General features: G+C 45.0%; 1 protein-coding gene across 1 annotated transcript in view; it reads right to left on the minus strand.

Annotated features, from left to right (window-relative positions):
* Bfsp1 (beaded filament structural protein 1) overlaps positions 1-21,124 on the minus strand; it is a 43,560-nt gene that overhangs the window by 18,505 nt on the left and 3,931 nt on the right. The window contains 5 exon segments of the mRNA XM_008850281.1: positions 1,332-1,398; positions 1,400-1,437; positions 6,757-6,849; positions 8,252-8,347; positions 15,957-16,017. Of these exon segments, the coding sequence (XP_008848503.1) occupies positions 1,332-1,398; positions 1,400-1,437; positions 6,757-6,849; positions 8,252-8,347; positions 15,957-16,017 (355 nt within the window).

Consider the following 21,124-nt stretch of genomic DNA (forward strand, 5'->3'; position numbering starts at 1 on the left):
TATAATCTCACAGACTTCATACCCAGGCTACATAAACATACCACACATACTCCTCACATTATATACCATTATGCACACAAACGCCATGTATATATAGACTATACATGCTACAGACCAAACACATCCCTCACATACACAACACATCTATTACCCACACCAAACACTATGTACACTACATACACCACACATACCATATACATATTCCACATATACACACACACCACACACGTCCCCTACGCATTTATACATTTCTCCCTCTTTTTCTTTCTCCTTCCCTCTCTCTCCCTGTTTCTCTGTCTCTCTCCTTCTATCCTTTCAGGTCCTGAAGCAACCACAGTCACAAAGCTGAAGACACTAGTCCCCGAGCCATGGCTGTGTCCTGAGAAGATGAGGGCTGAGGACAAGACTCAACTTCCCACTGTGCTCTCAGCTAGGGGACAACCACTGCCCTGGGCTGCTGCATAGTGAAGGCTTTGTGAGGTGTGCGGCAGGGGTGGGAAGGAGGTCTGAGACCCTGGACAGATATGGAGGGCACTGAATACTCATGCAATGGGCACCTAGGCAAGGCTTTACGTTTTTTCTGATGCCGTGGGTTCTAGCAGAGGAAAGGCTCACCTCCAGCTGTCCTGTTCTAGGGTCTGAATTGTAGATTGTTTTGCTCTTGTTCCTAAGGCATACTTGCCTACTGAATGTCAATTGATGTTTTGGTTTGGGAAATGTGGCTACACAGCTGTAGTGAGTATGGCATTTAAACCCCACATTCCCCATCTGCATGGAAACAAGAACACATGCACAAAGGAATTGAGGGGATGAGCCACGCAGGCCACAGCTAAAACGGAAGCAGAGATGTAAGCCTGACAGTAACAGATAGCTAACTAGAACAAACACTGGCACGACCACTACTTCCAGGATCATCACCAGTTCCGAAGACAGGCCGTCATGACAGGAGGAAGAGGAAGCCCAGATCTGGGTGTGCGTGGAATGAGAACCTGGAATCTGTGCAAAGCGAATCGGTTAAGAAATGGGGCTATTGCCCTTGGTGGGGGAGGGTATACCTGGATGGAGGTAGGAGAACCACCATTAGGCTGAGTGTTGGCATGTATCAGTCTCCATTTGGCCATGACTCTTCTAAGCTACGCACTAAAAGTCATACATCCTGGCAAACCTCAGACCAGGCCAAAGCAAGGCACTTGGTCTCCTGCTCAGAACACTATTCTGCTGGGCACACAGGTGTGTTGAGTCTCTGACAGTTCACAGAAGTGGATACCTGTGCATGTATGTGCCATTTCAATAAAACATGTGGAAGATCCTGACACTGGTACAGCACATACCTGGGCCTGCAGTTCAGCTTTCTGTGCCTGCAGGTGGTTGAGCATCTCCTGGCCCTCCTCCAGCTGACTGCAGGGCAGCAACTTCTCGTTCTATCACCAGCTTCTCCTGCAGAAGGACAGACTCAGACTCACACAAAGAGGAAAGGAACAGGGAGAGGGTGGGATTCCTCCTTTGTACCCCTCAAATTCATGTGCTGAAGCCCTACTCCCCCCACGATATTAGAGGGTAGGGACCTTTGGGAGGTGATTAGGGTCAGAAGAGGTCATGAAAGTGGGGCCATTAGGAATGAGTGCCCCTGTGATAAAAGGAAGCACCACCAGGGAGCTCATCTACGTATCCACCACCACAACATGGGCACACAGTGAGAAGATGGCTGCCTGTCAGAGTTGGCAGCAGATGCCAACTCTGCTGACACCTTGATCTTGGACCTTCAGTCTCCAGAACAGTGAGCAATAAACTGTGAGTCTCCAGAACCTTGTTCTACAGCAGCCCGAGCTGTCTCAGACAGGCCCGTAGTAGTCATTATCTGAACCATCAACCACTCAAGAGTAAAGTTCAGATGCTAAGGATCGGGAGTCCCAAACATACACCTGTTTATGTCACAGATTGGCTAGCGAGGCATTTGACTTTCAAAGCCTCCATTTTCCCTCCTGTGAAAAGAAAACCAGAATGCAGATGCTCATTTGGCTGTGGATTCTGCATCTGAAGATGAAAATCAGTTTGAGCTCTGAGTCATCAGCTATGTACAGCACCAGACAAGAGTCGTCACCCAAAAGGTGAACAGGAATCAGGACCCTGGTAAGGCTACTATACTGTCCTATGGACGAACAATGGGATAGTCCAGAAGGAAACCCGCTTCCAACCTGTCCATGTTCAGCCAAGCAGGCACCCCTCTCCTGACCCACCTGTCTACCTTCTATTCAAAAAGATGCCCACACTGATTCACAAAGTCTCAGGAGCCCTGCCTTCAACACAGATTGCACTGCCTCAACGTCATATGAAGTCAAAACCCAAGTCTACATCAGTTGCTCCTCATGTTCAAGCCACATGTGGAAAGCAGCCCCTGCTCACAAATACCTCACAAGGAGCTGCTATATATAGCATGGATCTCAAGCGTTCCCAAGGCTCATGTGTTGAGTGCTTGGCCACCAGCCAATGGGGCTATAGAAAGTGGTGGAACATTTAGGAAGTAGCCCTAGTGGGAAGAAGTTAGGTGGCTGGCATTGCACCCTTGAAGGAGATACTGGGGCCCAGGCTCCTTCCTCTCCTTTTACTTGCAGATGCTACAAAGTAAGGAGGCCTCCTCCTCCACACACTCCTGCCATGATATACTGCACTACCAGAGGCCCAACACAACCCAGTCAAATGACCACAGACAAACCCATAGAGGCCTCCCTCCTGTGACCCACTCCTCCTGCTAGGTCTCATCTCCAAAAGGTTCCTTAACCTCCCAAAATAAAGCCACCAACTGGAGACCATGTGTTCAAACATATAAACCCATAAGGGTCATTTCACATTCAAACACCCATTTGTACAAAGGTGACCTCCGCAGTTTCTAGGACAAGAGCAAGAGTCAATGAAACAAACCTGAAAGTGAATGACTAACCAGTTTGTGGAATTGTTAAGCTAAGATTCAGGATGAATAGGATGTGTTCTGAATCCATATCTCTCCATATTTCATGTGCACGAGACCCCAGGGGGTCTTACTAAAATACAGATGACTGGTCAATGGGTCTGAAGTCAGGCCGGATGTTTCTGCGTTTCTCCAAGCTTCCAAGTGATTGCCCATCCAAAGGTGTCAAAATAAGTCTGATCAACCACTTATTCTTAGAACTCAGGATTGTGTTACAAAGATACAGATATGATGGAAAAGTGTGCTCACATTGTTAAGACACCTTGAATTAGAGGGGAAAGGTATGTTCGAAAAATAAAAATAAGATCACGGCAAAGGAATCTCTGACAGACAAAATTAAGGTTCTAGAAAAGTTATTTCAGGACTTTGGGCAGCCTGGATGGCAACAATTAAGGAGAGCAGGAGCCTAAAATGGCAATTGGTAGGTAATTTGGGTAAGACTATCCACACAAAAGCCCAAAAAAGTAGCTTTCTCGTCTCTTGATACTCTCAGCAGAGTTTAAAAATGTGTTCAGAGGCATTTTAAAAATCACTCGAGTGGGTACATGACAGCTAACAACTGTCTGTAACTCCAGTTCCAGGGGAATCCAACACCGTCTGCTGACCTCTGAGGGCACTGCATGACACAGGTGCACTGTATTAGTTCTGTTGCTGTGATAGAAACACTGACTCAAGCAATTTAAAGAAGGAAGAATTTATTTGAGATTATGGTTCCAGGGGAATTACATTCTGTCTTGGCAGGGAGGCATGGTGGCAGAGGTGGCTGGGGAAGAGGAGCTTTGGAAGCTAAGTTCTACATCTTCCAGCAGGCACAGGAAACAAGAGAGTGGCTGGAGATCCTGCAAGGCTTAAAAACTCACTAAGCCCACCCCCAGTGACGTGCTTCCTCCAGGATAGCCACACCTTCTAAAACCTCCCAAAACAGCGCCATCATCTGGGGACAAAATGTCTAAATACTTGGAGCCTAGGGGGGACATTTTCATTCAAACCATCACATGCCCTGATACACAAACACTCATACACATACAATAAAAATAACAATAAAGTATTTTAAAATTAATTTATTCTACAATGATTTGATACATGCATATAATACTTTCTGGTCACACTCACCCCCACATCCTCTCATCTCTCCCAAATTTCTCCTCCTCCCAGCAAGTCTCCTTCCACTTTCTTACCTTTTCGGTTTTGTTTCATTTTTGTTTTAGTTTTGTGACCTGAGTCTGTCCAGGCTACCTAGCATAAGCACGGGTGTGGAGCCATCCACTGGAGCAAGGGCGATTCACCAGTGGCTATACCACTGAAAACAGTAACTCCCCTCCCCCAGCAGCCATCAACTTCCAATAGCTCTGGCTGGAGAGACCAGGGACACGGAAACACACACACACACACACACACACACATACACACACATACCATGAGCCCCTCTGCTATCCATGACTGACTATTAAAGGGTCCAGTCTCGTGCAGGGCCTATACAGGTAACCTTGAAGCTGTTGTGAGTTTATGAGTATACTGGTCATGTCATGGGAGTGAGGGAAGGTAAGATTCTTTTAACCTTGATTTTTTTTTAATTGTTAAAATGAAAACCCTCAAGCAACCAGCAGCCCCATCCCACTGGCTCTGCAGCCCCCTTGATTCTGCCTGTCCCCAAGAAGGGTCTTACTCTAAGGAAATCCATCCACTGCCTTGGGACATGGTTTAAGCACATTTTTAGGAAATTCCAAGTGTCACCAGGGTTGAGAATCACTGTCTTGGGTCATCCTTTAAAAACAAAACAGACAAGCAAACAAAAACTCCCACCAGACTCTTACCAATCCACCAAACTCTATGCCGGCCTACTCTAACCACCGGAGAAGGGACATGGTGATATTTTTTTTTTTTTTTTGGTACCAGGGCTTTGAACATGCAAAGCACACACTCAACCACTGCACACCCGGCCAATATTTTAATTTTAATTTGCATCCTTTGTCTATGTTTATATGTATCATATTATACAACATAAAATTCCATGAACCACATTAGAAAACAAAAATGCCACTAACCTGCCAAGCAGATGCAGAGCTAACTGAAAAAGGAAATGGGAGCTTTAGAATGGGAACAGGGTTTCACATCTGAATCTCCAGGTTTTACAATATGGCTTCAACAATTTCTCTCTCTCTCTCTCTCTCTCTCTCTCTCTCTCTCTCTCATCATAAGCAGAGCTGGGCCTTGCAAATGTATCCACTAAGTGTCTTTAGAGTCTCTCAGTGCAATTTTATGACCAAATTTCTAAGGAGGATAAGAAAACAAACAGGCTGCTAAGTTTGGATGTGTTCTCCCAAATCAATGCCTAACACAGCAGAGCTGGGAGCTGGGACCTAGTTTTGGCCTCATGAATGGACTCGCAGCTCTATGAAAGAGGTCTTGGGAGTGGCTTCTCCCTCTTCTGCTCTTCTGACATGTGAGGACAAGGAGCTTCTTTGACCCTCTCATTCCCTTTCCACTTTCTATCATGTAAGATGTCCGGCTTATGAAATGGCCCTTATCAAAAGCTAGTGCGTTGATCTTGGACTTCCAGGATTCCAGACTGTGAGAAATTAATTTCTGTTCTTTATAAATTAGTCTATGGTATTGTATTATAGCAACACAAACAGGCTTAGACACAAGCCAACTTTAAGAATGGGCAACAAGGGGAACATTATACAGATATATATGCATATATATATATATAAAAGCTCTATAGGTGGTAAATAAGCACATACAATGTTTAACTTCATTAGTCACAGGGAGATACAAATTAAAACCACAACCAGATTCACAACATACCTAGCAGAGAAGCAAAAACAAAATCAAAGGTTGAGCTAGCAAGTGTTGGCAAAAATGTAAAGCCAGCACTTATTCGTGACTGGAGGAATGCAGCAAGGGCCAAGTACTGCTGGAACAGGGCATGTCCCCTCTGAGCATCCATGCTGGACTTTAACAGTGCCTTTTGTGAAAGATTAAGAAGATAGAAGGTAACAGGTTCGTTCTTATAATCCCAGCTCTCAGGAGGCTGGGGCAGAAAGATTACAAGTTCTAGACCAGCCTGGGATAGAGAGCAAGGCTCTGTCTTTTAAAAAAAAAAAAAAAAAAAGTGGGAGGTTTAGTCAGACTATATGGACCATTAGGAAGTGATCAGGATAAAATAAGGCCATCAGGGTCCAGCTTCCTTGACTGAATACTGCCAGTTCTATGTGAAGAAATCAAATGGTGTGCACGCACACACACACACACACACACACACACTGCCTGTCCCTCACCTTGTGGTACCCTGCACCACTTCAGGACACTTCCAGCAAGAGCAGAATTCACTAGATGCAAATGTAGACTCTTGACCCTGGACCTCAAGAACCATGAGTCAAAATAATCCTCTCTTCTTTATAACCTGTCCATTCTTATATTGTGTTATTAACAGAAAAGAGACTGACACAGCACATAGTTTTGAAATCCAGTTTTCCAGTTGCTTATAAAGTATACAAGAGAGACTAGCCCATAGTTCCTAAGAGAAAATACCTGACATGATAGGAGCACAGTTTATGTGCTCTGAAATCTGCATATCAGCATTTACAGTTTGAACAAAGAGCTTAAGAACAAACCTCAAATGTGCACACAGCTCAGAAGAGTTTACTATGGCTCCAGAAATCTGACCCAGTGCTTGTCCCTGGGCCTCTGGTAACACCAACTAGGTCCACAGGCAGTGAGCATGGCTCGAAGTATGGCCTACCCCAGGACTGGTTTGCTTTTCCTGCAGCCACAGCTTCGATTCTTACCTCCCTCATCCCACCGGGAACTATAGGCACTTGAGGGGCAGTCTGAATGATCTGCTGCAGGATACTGATGTAGGTCTGAATTTCCAGATGATTCTGTTGTGAAGGAACAGCATTGTCATTATAGGTTGAGCAGCCTGAATCCTTCCCTTGCATCCTAGGTAAGGAATGAGCATTATGACACATTGTCTCACAGTTGTGACAATGGGGGTGGAAAGAGGAGCATGGCCAGTGATGGGCCACCACAGAGCAAGCACTCCACACCTCATTTAATCTTCATGAGAACAGAGCAGATGAGTAAACTGAGGCTCGGTTTATCCTGCCATTTCTCTGTGGTCACCTTCACACATTGCCACTGGCTTCATAGAGCCCTGGATGACAGAAGCATGGGAGGAAAAAGGAAGAAATGAGGCCTGGATGTCACAAAGGACTCTGACAGCACAGGGCAGAGTTTCTGAGAAAGGGTGGCTTTGGTCAGTCACTTCTGGCCTAATCACTTACTGAATACACTTGTGTGGTCTCAGGCAAACTTCTGAAGTCTCCTAAAATGGGAAGCCTTTGGAGCTGGAGAGATGGCTCAGCAGTTAAGAGCACGGACTGCTCTTGCAGAGGACCTGGGTTCAATTCCCAGCACCCATACAGTGGCTAACAACTGTCCATAACTCCAGTTCCAGGGGATCTGACGCCCTCTTCTGACCTCCAACAGGCATTGCACAACATGAATGCACTTACAAACACACAGGCAATACACTCATACACGTAAAATAAAAGTAATAAATAAATATCTTTTTAAAAATTGGAATCCTTTTATTAAAGAGGCCTGGTGATCATTACCACTCAGTGCACCTATCCCCAGCTATGAGCAATGACTGATAACACTCTACAGAGAACTCTACAGGGAACAATTGCCTTGACCAACCGATGGTCACCTTGTCAGAAAGCTACATGGCCCCCAGGTCTATGCCTGCCTATCACAGGACTGCAAAAGACCAGCCTCTGGCCTCCAAGTGAGACCAACGCTGTGGAGGGATGCTCCCCTCCCTCTCTCTATCCCCACCCCTCCACTAACATCACAGTGACACATTTCTGGCTCCTCTCATAGGGACTGACCTGAGAGCTACCCCATCAGGCAGTTGTTGGGATCCAACAGATAATGATTGGAAGCAGCCCATTCCAAGATATTCTTCTCATTATTGTTCTAAATAGCCTTCCAGTGCTTTGAGCTGCTTTGAAACTGCCCCTGGCATTCTGTCTAAACCATGGTATAAATGTCACTGTACAGAACAGACACTAGACGCCAGCATCACTATCGCCAAGGTATCCTCACATGCTCTACCCCTCTAATCACCTCAGGCTGGGTAGGTGTTGTCCAGTGCCTGGCCCAGCCTGACATGGTACAGGGAATACAACCACACATGGCTCACTCTAGCTGTCTCTTGTCTGGCCAAACCCAAACTGGGTTTTCTATAGGAAAGGGCTTCACACATGTCATGGTTACCTTTTTGTACCTGTCCTTGGCCACACTGATGTAGGCCTGCAGAAACTGAACTTCCAACTGAAGGTGCAGATTATGCAATAAGGCTTCATCAGCTTCCTGCAATGACAAAAGCCACAGCAGGGTCACATGAGCACTTCATTGTAATGTTGACCAGTGTGTGGACATGGAGACCACCTGGGGCCTTACTAAAACAAAGATTCTTATTCAACAGGTCTGGGGGTGGTCTGAAATGCTGCATTCTTTTTTATTTTCGTGTGTATGTGTGAGTGTGTGTGTGTGTATGTGTGTGTGTGTGTGTGTTGTGTATGAATGCAGGTGGGTGTATACAGTGGTGTATGTGGAGGTCACAGGATGACTTTCAGGAATATTCTCTACTTCCACTGGGGTTTCTGGGGGTCCAGCTCAGGTCATCAGGCATGCACAGCTTCTACCCACAGAGCCAGCTCGCCACCCTAGATGCTACAAAGCGTTAGGGTGCTTATTGGTTCTGGTCTAGAACAATAGTTCTCATCAGGCAGTGATTCTGCACCCCAGAAGACATTTGACAATGTCTAGGAACACTTTATAACTGTCAATACTTGCATGATAAAGGCCGGAGAGGCTGCTCAGTATCCTACAATATGCAAACAGCATCCCCTCCCCTCCTTACCACACACTCACACAGCAAAGAATATTAGAGTCTAAAATATACACAGTGCTGAGGTTGAAAAATTTGATCTAGAAAAAGCCAAGAGTTGGTGCATATTTACGTACCAACTAATCTTAAATTTTTAAATAACATATTTGTTCTATATCTTTCCATCAGTAACTTCAGTTTCAAGGCCAAAACCTGCACAAAGGTGGAAGGAAAGAACTAACTCCACAAAGTTGTTCTCTGACTTCCACACGTGTACCATGGCATGCATTCCCCCCCAGTCCTACCCCGCACCATACACATATAATAAATATATATGTATATATATATATCATTTTTAAAGATTATGCTGTGATGTCTGGAATTGGCTTCAATACCTCATCACGCTCAGTGTGCTATTTCAGGCAAGCATTACTGGGGTTCATTAGACATCAGCACTCCCCAAGACACCTCTGCCAGGTGCACCTGTCAATACCTGAAGCATAGCTAAATGGATTTATACAGACTTCTTAACAACTTGCGAAAAGGCATGATGAATGCTAGCAACTGCTTCTCAGTGGTAATGGTGGGTTTGTGGTTTGGCTAAAGTACTGAAGAGACACTGTCCACACTTGGGGGAAGAGAGTTAAATTAGCCAGGATAAATGGATGGCCAGGATATGTTGAGACTCTCCCTACTGGTCTGGTAGTGCTTAGATTCCAGTAAAGTCTTTGGAGTATATTCTAAGCAATGGCTGCTCTTGCAGAGAACCTGGGTTCAGTTCCCAACACCCACATGGTAACTAACAGTTGTCCAGTTCCAGGGAATCTGACTGCCTCTTCTGGCATGCACAAGTACAATTATACACATGCAAGCAAAACATATATATACATATATAATGCATATATTATATATATTATATTTATAATGAGTGTTAATTATATATATATAATTAAGATAAATAAATAAAATTAAAAGTCCATGGATGTAGGAAGATTCCTGATTGTACGATGCTGACCACAGAATATGGAAATTCTGAGTCTGTGGTAGGATCTGCCTCTAGTGGGCTTCCCAGCCTGCGTACCTGCAACACTGGAAAGCTCGTGAGCTACTCTGCATGCATCCCCACCTCCATCAGGAGTCATGGTTTGCTGTGGAGTGGCTCACTACCCTGTAACTGAGAACATCCCCTCACAGAGGCATGGCTAAATCTGGAACAGATATGAAGGAGTGTCAGATAAAGACATGGAATCAATTTCTCAGATGTTTTCTACCTTCCTATGTCCCTCTTAAGCCTGTAAAGATGGGGTGGGTGGAGAATTCTCAATCATCTTCATGTTTACCAAAAGCAAATCTATGATGGATACACAGTTATTGGCGGTGAAGAACTCAAATAGGATACCAAACATCCCTGTGTTATTGTTAAGAAAGAGATCAAACATTCAGAATTTCATAAATGGAAGGGATATTGAGGGTCACTGGCCCTCTAACATTTAACCCACTGGTACCTTATTTCAAGCAAAGCACACCATGTACAGGATCAAAGCAGGGAAGCTTAGTTTGTTTTTACGCCTTGGGATGGGCATGGGAATGGAATCTAGGGCCTTATATATGCTAAACATACACTCTCCCCATAAGATGCCTGAGATCCTGTTCTTGCAGAGCATAGAGAGCCATAGATAGCCCATCTGTCAGGCACTGTCTTCCCCCAGGGGCCCTTCAACTAACTCCATGGAACTTCAGGTTCTGCCAAGCGCAGTTCAAAGTCTAAAGTGTACCTTTGCAGGGGTCTCAGTCCAGGCTGATCGCCAGGTTGATCTACTAGTGGAAACTAATGGATGATAGCAGGAGCGGAGGCTGCCATGGGCTCTTCTTGGATGGCGAGATGAGAGACCATCCTACAAGACACCTGCTATCCTTCCACACATCAACCAAAACTTTACTTAAACCCACCTACGGAGATAATAAAAAGACAATATTTGTCTTTAAAATGGGCCAACCAGATGCTTCTGCTAGCACACATCTTGTTTGTAAGATGATCACCTGATAAACTGTCCTGGATACCCTCAAAGGTGAGTGGGTGCTGTGGGACTGTGCAGTTGCTGATACAATGAAACTTTGTTTTGGAAGTGTTTTCTTTTGTTTGTGCTAGAACTCAGAAATGTGTAGACAGTTGTGTTTTCATTATGCCTGGGATGCTGTCAGCTGAATTTCCCAAAGCCGCAGCAACAGAAGCATCTAGTCTTGTTTGAATTGACAGTCTCTGTGAACATTCTAATTTGATAAAATAATGCAACCCTGATAGTGTGTGTGCTCTAGATTAGAACAGCAGTTTATAAACAGCCCTCACGACCTGAGAACTAGCTAGAAATGCTAATATTCCCTGTGATACTAACACCCCTTCCAGGTGATGAGGATGTACACCCAAGTTCCAGAACCACTAGTCCACATAGTTTAGGATATTTACAGGCCCACCCCACTGTGCTGAGGCTGATACTCAGGATTTTGCACATGCTAGGAAACCATCTTACTACTCTAAGTTTCATCCCAGCCTTTACAGCCACTTTTTAGAAAAGAGCCAGAGAGATAATTAGAGCTAAATGCACCCTTGGCAATCATTCTTGACAACTTGTTCATAGAAATGCAATCAAAACCCAGCTGCTAAAGAATAGGGATTCGAGTTCAAAAAAACTACTGGTTAGCTAGGATTTGACTTAAAAACACTTTTCTTTCAGTCCTGAATATAAAAATAATTTTGAAAAATGTTGCATGTAGGGACTGGAGAGGTAGCTCGGTGGTTAAGCAGCACTGGCTGCTCTTGCAGAGGATCTGGGTTCAGTTCTCAGCACCCACATGGCAGCTAACAACTGTCCATAGCCCCAGCTATAGGAGATCTAATGCCCCCTTATGGCCTCCCTAGGCATTGCACGCATGGGTGCACTTACATACATGCAGGCAAGACATGCATATTTTAAAAATAGAAACAAAGTAAATGTTTAACTGTTGCATGTAGCTCTTTCCACCTGCCTGGAGGAGGCTCTGGGTCAGTCTGAGGTCCTCCCCTCTCCTCTGCTTTGTCCCCCAACTCCGCAGCCTCCCTCTGCATTCTCCTTGCTCTTCCTCTGCCTTTCAGTCGCAGCCTCCTCGCAAATCTCCCTTCCCAGGCTCCTCTTCTCTGGAGTTCCTTTCCAGCCTCTAACGAATTCTTGGGCTTATAGAGGCTGGTAGCCCTGAGGTGGGGGATTTTCCTTCCATCTTTTCTGCCTCAAACCTCAGGACCTCTTGGCTTTTCCACAGACTACTTCAGAGACACACAAATTGCGTGCATGTTGGTCAGTCTTTAAATATTTTAAATTGTTTTTAAATGAACCATGCGGCTAAAAGCCACATCACTTTAAAACTCTTAAAAAGGAGAGGAAGCCTTAGAATCCAATCCTTTCAGCCGCCTTAGCTGATAAGCAGACGTGGGCATTACTGGCGGCCAGTCATCTACAGTGTACAACTGTGGTGACAATGGATTCTAGAGTTGGACAAACCTGGCTGTCTAAAAGCCATCTGAGGTTCTTGTGCCATCAAAAGGCTGAGGATGTGAACATCTCTGGCCATATCAATTGTTATGGTGAGGATTTTATTTCACATCATAATGGGTAGCATAACGGGTAGCTTTGGCTTATCTGCTGTTACAACCAGGAAGTTCTATTCTGGAAGTCTCATCACCTAAGGAGTAAGAATATGCATGGTGGGTGTGTGAGAGCAGCATCAAAGACTGAGCCAAGGGTTCCCATAGCCACACCGAAGGGTGAATCCCTCCTGTAGGTGACTCCACAGGAAATGGCCCTGAGATTAAGTGCCAACGAAGCAGACATCCACAGATTTGTGGACCAAATCGGTGATCTGGGTCAGCAAGATGGCTCATCAGGTTAAAGTACTTGCTGCCAAGACTGATGACATGAGTTCAAACCCCAGGACCCACATGGTAGAAGGAGAGAACTGACTCCCACAAGTTGTGCTCTGACCATGCACGGTGGCACCTGTGTGATCACACAAATGTACATACACACCAAATAAATAAATGAATGTAATGAAAAAAAATTAATCACTTATGCGACCAATCAAAAAGATAATTCCACTCTTCCAGCACCTTCCTTCTCAGCTGATGGTGTCCACAGACAGAGAACAACAAATGCTCACTAGCCAGCTCCACAAGGGACGATCTCAGTTTGAGGTCTCCAGAGCTAGACACCAAGACAAAGACTGGGTGTTTGTCTGGATGGGAACAGAGAAGGGGAAGGGATCCAGAGAAGGGAGCAGGGCCATATGAGCAGACAGGGCCATTATGAACACTGAGGCTCCGTTCAGTCCTGTTGGGGACCCTGGTGACTTGTACACCTCTCTACTCTGAGACTTACCCACTCACTCCTGACCTTCGGTAGCTAAGGTTCACTTCCTGGGGTGTACATGCCTAGGGCTTTTGGTCTGTGCCTCATGTGAGTCATGCTCATTCCCACAGCAAGAATGCCAGAGGACTTCAGTGTATCCTGCATGCCTACTGACAGCTGGAGTGTCCCAGGAAATGTAGGTAAGAGTCCACTATCGAGCTGAGAGGCCATCTTTAATTTATAGCACTCTGGCTTTGTGTATGGCTTTTGAGAGACTCCATTTCTCTGACTGACTGGCCTTAGGAAGTATAGAATGAGTCATGAATACACATTCCAGTCTACACCTACCATGAGTGGGATGTAGGGTTCAGTGAGTTTTCACTGGCAGAAAGAAGGGCCTAGACTGGGTTGTTTCTGGGAGCAAAACCTGCTGCATCAATAACCAAAGACTGTTTTGGGGCTCCCACAGCTGGTTCAAGGACCTCCCAAGTCCCATGTTTGCATGTTGGGTTCATGACTTCCTTCCAAGTTCTACCACCTGTACTATTAATATTCACCCTGAGTTTTCCTTTAGATTGACCCACTTTTGCTTAGGCTTACTTGAAATGATCTTTTTATATGTCATATGTTATAAATAAAAAGTAATCAGAAAAGGTCATAACTATGGGGGCTGGACAGATGGCTCACCAGTTAAGAGCACTTGCTGTTCTTTCAGAGGATTCAAGTTCAGTTTCTAGGACATATATCGAGGGTTTACAATCACCTGTACCTCCAGCTCCAGAGGGTCCATGCCATTTCTATCCTCCTAAGTGAAAGCCGGTGCTAAGTGTCTGTATCCTTGAAAGCCTTGGCCTCACTTGGAAAACTTGAATTGCAACCAAAACCAAAAATGGGATGAGTTAAAGGTGTTAGCAGAACAGCTGGGTGCTCTTGGATGTTAATAGAAAGAAACTCGAAGCTCTACTACAAAGGCATAGGGCCTTCACTATTCTGGCCAACCCAGAGCCTGTATCCTAGAGGCTCTCCTGAAGCATGCCCTCACTGCCATCTTTCTGTTTATGAATAACAGGCTCACATGTGATCCCTTTGACCTGGGAAAGAACTGGATTCTAACCACTGACCTGCATAATTATCAATGGCACCATTTCCCCATGTCACAGTTTAGACAACACATTAGATGCTCACACAGAGAGGGGGCACCAGAGGCAGGTAATATTGACAGCGTCTCAAGGTTTTAGCCCTGATTTTATCAACACCTTGACAACAGAGATTGGCAAAGGTAGGAAATGGAAAATACCTTGAGTAACCCGGAAAGTCTGAAATGCTTGCCGATTATATGAGGAGGAGAATTCTAAAGTCTATCTGAGCTCAGCAGGGAAGAGTCTAGTGTATTATCAGCAACTAGGATAAGGTTATATGCATGGGAGATTTGAGGTGCTGGCAGCCCACGTGCCCTAAACAGCCACCCTTCAACTACATCATCTTGATGACTCCTTCCATCCCAACATTTGAGCTCAGGCATGAGCAGAGACAATGCTCAAAGTATTTACCACCCTGCTTCTGTCCAACTCTTTTTGTCCAGAATTATTCTGCTACTTGGAGCAGAGCTCTCCTGGCTATGGCAGAAAAAAACTGATGATGAAGGATCAGAAGATGGAAACTGCCCCTTTGCAAGGAATCGCTCCATACAGCCCCCACAGGACGGTTCCCTGGCACCTCCCATGAGGCTCTTCTTCATGCTCTAAGAAAAGGGAGCTTCACGGGAAATGAACATTTCTTCTTCCTGTCTCTGAGTCTCTTCTTGAAGAACTCTTAGCCAACAGAACAGAAGTCTCAGCTTGCACTAATAACCACCAGTTTAAGCAAGTTGCTTCAGGAAGTTATTTGTGATCAGTCTATCTAGATAATAAAAGAGTAGCAGTAACTGTAATGCTGGCACATTCCAAGAGCCTAGCATTATAGTTTATGTAGTGGGAGCTTAGTCCCCAGTGCAGAGATGTTAAGAGGTAACATGGGGCTGGAGAGATGACCCAGCGGTTAAGAGTACTGGCTACTTTTCCAGAGGGCCTGAGTTCAGCACTCACATGATCGTCTGTAACTCCAGTTCCAGGGGATCCAATGCCCTCTTCTGGCCTCCATGGGCACTGTACAACATGGGTGTACTTACATACATGCAGGCAACATATACTGACACATAAAAAAATTTTTACCCTTCAAAGTGTAGGGTATAATGGAAAGTCCTTACCGGCCCCTCCCCCAACTATGGCTTTCTACCTCACATGCTCCCACAGTGATGCACTTCACCATAAGGTAACTGAGCCAGGGGCTCTCTTCACCAGATCCAGTGCCATGATGTTTGGACTTGCTAGCTCCAAAACTGTAAGGTCAATAACCTACTTTTCTTAACATGTTACCCAGTCTCAAGTATTTCATTACATTAATGGAAATCAGACTAATATACATAGCATAATAGATGAACTTCATTGTCTATGTTTCTTTCATTGAGACCACATATCATGTGGTATAAGGTACATTTATATGTCAGTTCATTTACAAAGACTTGGTTAAGATTAAGAAGTCAAGGAGGAGAATGGCAGTAAGAAACAGATGAGTTAAAATAATGGGAAAACAAGTTACAGGGAATAATTGCTCCTGGCATTTTAGCTCAATACTATAAGAAAGATACTTAAACCCAAGAATGTATTTCACTCACCCTGTTAAGACGTTCAAGCATCTCTTTTAACACCAGTTGACATTCACACTCATTTTCATATCTGCAAATGCAACACATAGACAAAAGTTAGGCAGATTCTATAATTCACATGAGATCACTCCACCAACGTGAATGAGGTTCAGTGTCAGATAATGCTGCACCCTCTTCATTAAGAAGTTGACTTTAGGACTGGAGAGATGGCTCAGTGGTTAAGAGCTCTGACTGCTCTTGCAAAGAACCCGGGTTCAATTCTCAGCACCCACATGGCAGCTAACTACCATCTGTAACTCCAGTTCCAGGGGATTCAATGCCCTCTTCTGACCTCCGCAAACATTGCACAACACAGATGCACCTACTTACATGCAGGCAATGCATTCATACACATAAAATGAAAATAAAAAAATATAAAAAAGAAGTTGGTTTTAATTTTAAAGTAATGGCTCGTTCTGCATTTCCTTGCCACTGCTTGTCAATCCTTCTCACACCATGGAGCATGAGGAAGGTGTGGGTAACCAGAAAAGGTAAAGGGAGCAAAAGTCCTTCACCCTGGGGCCTCCAACCACCTAAGCTGCCTCCCACCCAGCACCCTGAGGATGAGGAATTGTATCTTGGCTTAGCTGTAACCTAAGGACAACCACAGCATAGAGATAGGAAGGCTGCCCTACTCAGTCTAGAACAAATGCCATTATCTGACCCTGTGTGGATTTCCTATACTACTGTATTCATTCACATTTCCAACATGTCATCATTTCTGGATTGTCATTCATCCTCACAACCAAAGAGAACGGTCATTACTGCCTCTGGAGGGAAGATGAGGAAAGTAAAGTTAAGAAACTTTCCGAGGAGCTGAGGAAATGGCTCAATGATTAAGAGCACTCGCTGCACAGCCACTAGGACCTGGGTTCAGGTCCCTGCACCCACATGACAGATCAAGCATGGTTTGTGCATGCATAAAGCCCTAACACTGTGGAGGGCAGAGACAGGAGAATCATTGGATCTTGCTGGCTATCAGCCTGGCCCAAAAAGGTGAGCTCTGGGTTCAGGGAGAGACCCTGCCTCAAAGGAGTAAGTAGGAGAGTGACACCTGCTGACCTCCTCTGACATTTGTGCACATGCACAGGGATGCACCCTCACACGTGTCTGCTTACATCAAATAAACATACATCACCTACCCACCTACACAGACACATACACACTCACACACAAAGAATTAGAAAAGCAGTTTCTAAAAAAAAGAAAGAAAGAAACTTGCCCAGTTCCTTCACCAGCAGTTGCAATACCATATCCCTATTTTTGTAGCATCCATCTTGCCTTGCAAAGTCCTCCTCCAGACTAGAGGATGGATCAGGCTGAGTGAGCCAGAGACTCAGCTCCCCTGGGAGCAGCCCTCATTCTCTTACAAAGGCCATTTGGCAGACAAATATCCTAAGATAGTGAGGCTATGCTACACCCAGCAGGCTGGGCCCCAGCTGCTGTGATTTTAACTTGCTTGATAATACACTTGGTGCTGGCTGAGTTCTCCTCCTGTCACCCTTCTTACTCCCTGACAGTGCTCCCTGTGGTCCCTCCCAAATAAGCTACTTGCTTGGCTTCTAAACTAAGAGAAGGGGAAGTCAAGATTCAGAATGGAGTGTGACATCAACACCTGTGCTTTGGTGATCACATCACCTAGACAGAGCAAGGAAGCCCCAGTTCAAAACACCCACAATTAATATTTCACCTACCTGACACTGGGAGCAGGTTATTTTTCTCTCCAACCTCAATTTCTTTCCAAACTTGTATAAAATGATAGTCATCCAGACGGCAGACAGCCCAGAAGTTATCATGATAGAGGGAGGGAACCTGAAGAGAGAAGGGCCCTTGCCAATGGCGCCCTCCCTCACTCCCTGTAACCAGCCATCAATATGCATTCTTTATTTTTCTTCAGACATTTTTATTTAGGTGCCAAACACATGTTTTGCCAGTTCACAATCAAAGCCTGACTCTATGTTTTGACAGGACACATATGTAAGCAAATTTGTCCCTTAAGTACCAGCAAACACACCATACATTATTTATGCCAATCAGTGACAGGTGCAAATATACCCTCTTAAGTGTGGACACTGTCACAGGCCTCTTACAAGCATTTCCAGGCAAGCGAGGAATAGGCAAAGCCACCAACAAGGCTTTTACCCAACTCAGTATTACGTAATTGACCATGACAAGGCTACTCATTTCACACACACTGATGCACAGACCTCGACTAAAGGCAATCAGTTGCAATCAGTCCTACCTCAGAAACCTATTAGGGGTAGGTTGTTTTAATGGGTTATTACTACCCAGGTGTGTTGGCACAGGCATTTAACACCAGTACTTGGATCAGTATCTGTCCCACAAACCATGAAGGCTATTGCCACTACCATTGGGTTCATACAAAACTAGATAGTAAGCCACTATTGCTAAAGACATCACATGTTTGGGTTGCAGGACATGGAGAACTGATGCTGGAATAAGGTGGAAGCTTCCTCCATACTAGGTGGCTTGCATGGTGCCAGGTGCAATGCAGACTGCTGAGGGAGAATTGTCACCAACAGTCCTGCTCAGCCATAAACCCTATGTGGCCGGTGCCAACAGACAGGCAGCATATGCCCCCTGGTTCAACAGTGGCACAACTACTGTTTGAGTCCAACAAACAGGTTTCAGGTTGGATTCAGAGTCCAGTCCACAAGAGAAAATTTGTGTCTGGTATTATAAGACAGGAACAAAACTTGTGGATGGAGAGGTCATAGGCCGCAGTGGGGAAGAAACTGCTATTGTTTGTTAGGTGGATGTGATGTGCTTCTCCAATTCCCTTCTTCACCTTTCAGTTCATGTCTAACATCTCACTTCTATTGTCAGCTGCGATTCTTCATGGAAGGAAACTTCCTTTCACAATGGATAGTATACAAAAATACTCAGAACCAATGATGAAGATTCTGAGAAAACGTGAGTATTGCTCTGGCACAGTGGCCTAATGTTAGCCATAGAGGACATTTGTATCTACACCGTTTGCCCACAAGGATCTAAAAGCATTACGAGAAAATGTAAGAGTCAGAGGAAGGAGTGGAGTACTGCTGAGGAATTGACACAGTCCCTCTGAAAGGGTGGCAGGAGACTCAAGAAGCAAACACAAGTTCTGGAATGTTCAAATTTACAAGATTCCAAAGGCCACTCCATAAGGTTATAGGAGCAGTAAACAATTGTGAAAAGAAGAAACTCCCCAAGTAACCAAGCTGCCTGCAAGTTAGGCAGAGATCTCAGATTGCAGCTTCCCTGAGTCATCACTTAGACTGGATGGGATTTTTGGTGATGCAGCTATCTGTGCTTGTCCATACTTGTGGAATTAACCTCTGTAAAATCCTTGGCTCACTTAATTGGACTTTGGTAGAATTACTATTTTGCGTCATTAGTTTCCTGTCTCGGATGAGTAGACATTTGCTCAGGTCTCCCCAGGAAAAAGCTCACAAACACTGTTGCTTTTGGGAACTGGGACAGCTTGATCCTTTCCTGTTGTTTATATTCTTAGAGGTTTGAGAGTGAGTTTTCCCTAACTGAAGTGAACTCATATAAAACATTAACAACACTTGGATTTTACATTTCTAGGAATTTTCTCTCATGCTTATTTGACATTTAAAGAACATTGTGGTGTAAAATTGCTCTGCCATGTAATTTAACAACTATAGGCAACAGAGGGATGCTTTTGGACGCCCTTGTCAAGAAATTCCAATGGATTCATATGAACATTTGAAAATTGCCCTGTTCTGACTTTTTTTTATAATTCTCTGGCTAGAACTTGTAATGCGAATTACTCTTGCCTTTACTTCTCCTTCACATCTCCTATTCACAATTCAAGGACTTTCTTTTCCCCTTAGAGACAAGAGTTATACAATTTGGGAGTCTTTTAGATAGACCCACTGAAGGGGTACTCCAATTGCCTCACCCTGCGTCCCTGTTCAGCATGGAAGAAGCCAGAGCAGTCTGCATCCCTATTCCCCATTGGCAATTTGGGTAATCTCTTCAGAGTCAATATGCATTCTTACCTACTTTCAGAAGTTCCAGCCTTTTACATTTGAAGGGCACCACACTGCCTAGAAAGGAAACTACACTTCCCAGCCTCCCTTGTACCCAGATATGGTCATGTGACTGAGTCCTGACCAGTAGGATGAAAGCATAGGTCAGAGGGGGCTTCCAAGTAAGATAGGTAAGCAATGGTAAGTCAACATCCATCATCTTCCTACAGCCTGGAATGGGGATGTTGCCAACTCGAAGTCCATGCAGAACCTTCACAATTTCAAGTGCTGTAGAGTGCTGCACTAAACTGTGTTGGGGACCCCTGCTGTCTAAGGTAGCAGTCTCCTTTTCTCAGCAGGGTGCCTCCTACTCTCTTCCTGACTCACCTTTGAAGTAGCCGTCACATATACATGTCCTCTGGCTCAGAAACTGCCAGGTTTTCCTGTGTGATAATCAGGCACTGTCTGACAGCCTGGCAGAAGCCCACCACCACATGTAAATGGGGCATCCTACAAAGCACCTATCAACTAAGGCTTTTGCTACTATAAATATCCTGGTTTCCCCCTAATAAATTGGAGCTAAATCACTAAGATCTGGAGCTGAGCTGAATCACTGAATAAAGGAGCTGTATCAGGAGCTGAGCTGTACCAGTCTCTTATTCAATCTCCCCGGAGGGGGCTGTCCCTTCGTAAACATTCACTCACGGAGATCCTGCTTTCGCCGTTCTTGCACCTCCCCTCGTGATCCGGCGGCCGGCGGATCGCGAACCTAGAGGGAGTGCCCGGTAGCTTGGAACGCAACTCGCCTGGAAGCGCAGCAACCGCTGAGTCGCCAGCATCTGGTAGCTGCGGAGAGCCAGGGACCCAAGCAGCAACGTGGTGCGTGGGACCCGCCCATAAAACTGCACACCTAGACTTTATTCAGGAGAGAAAAATGACCATCTTGGATAGGCCAATGTTACATGGTTTAGATGGTAAAATACACATACATAGGGTTTACCATTTTTTAAAGGATTTTATTTTTATGTTTGTGTGTAAAAGCAGGTGTGGGGGGGGCGAAGGTTGTGCACATAAGTGCAGTGCTTGTGGAGGCCAGAAGAGAGTGTCAGATTCCGTGGGAGCTAGAGTTACAATCAGTTG

Source organism: Nannospalax galili, unplaced genomic scaffold (assembly GCF_000622305.1).
Source record: "Nannospalax galili isolate Female #2095 unplaced genomic scaffold, S.galili_v1.0 scaffold245, whole genome shotgun sequence".
In the NCBI taxonomy this organism is placed as follows: domain Eukaryota; kingdom Metazoa; phylum Chordata; class Mammalia; order Rodentia; family Spalacidae; genus Nannospalax; species Nannospalax galili.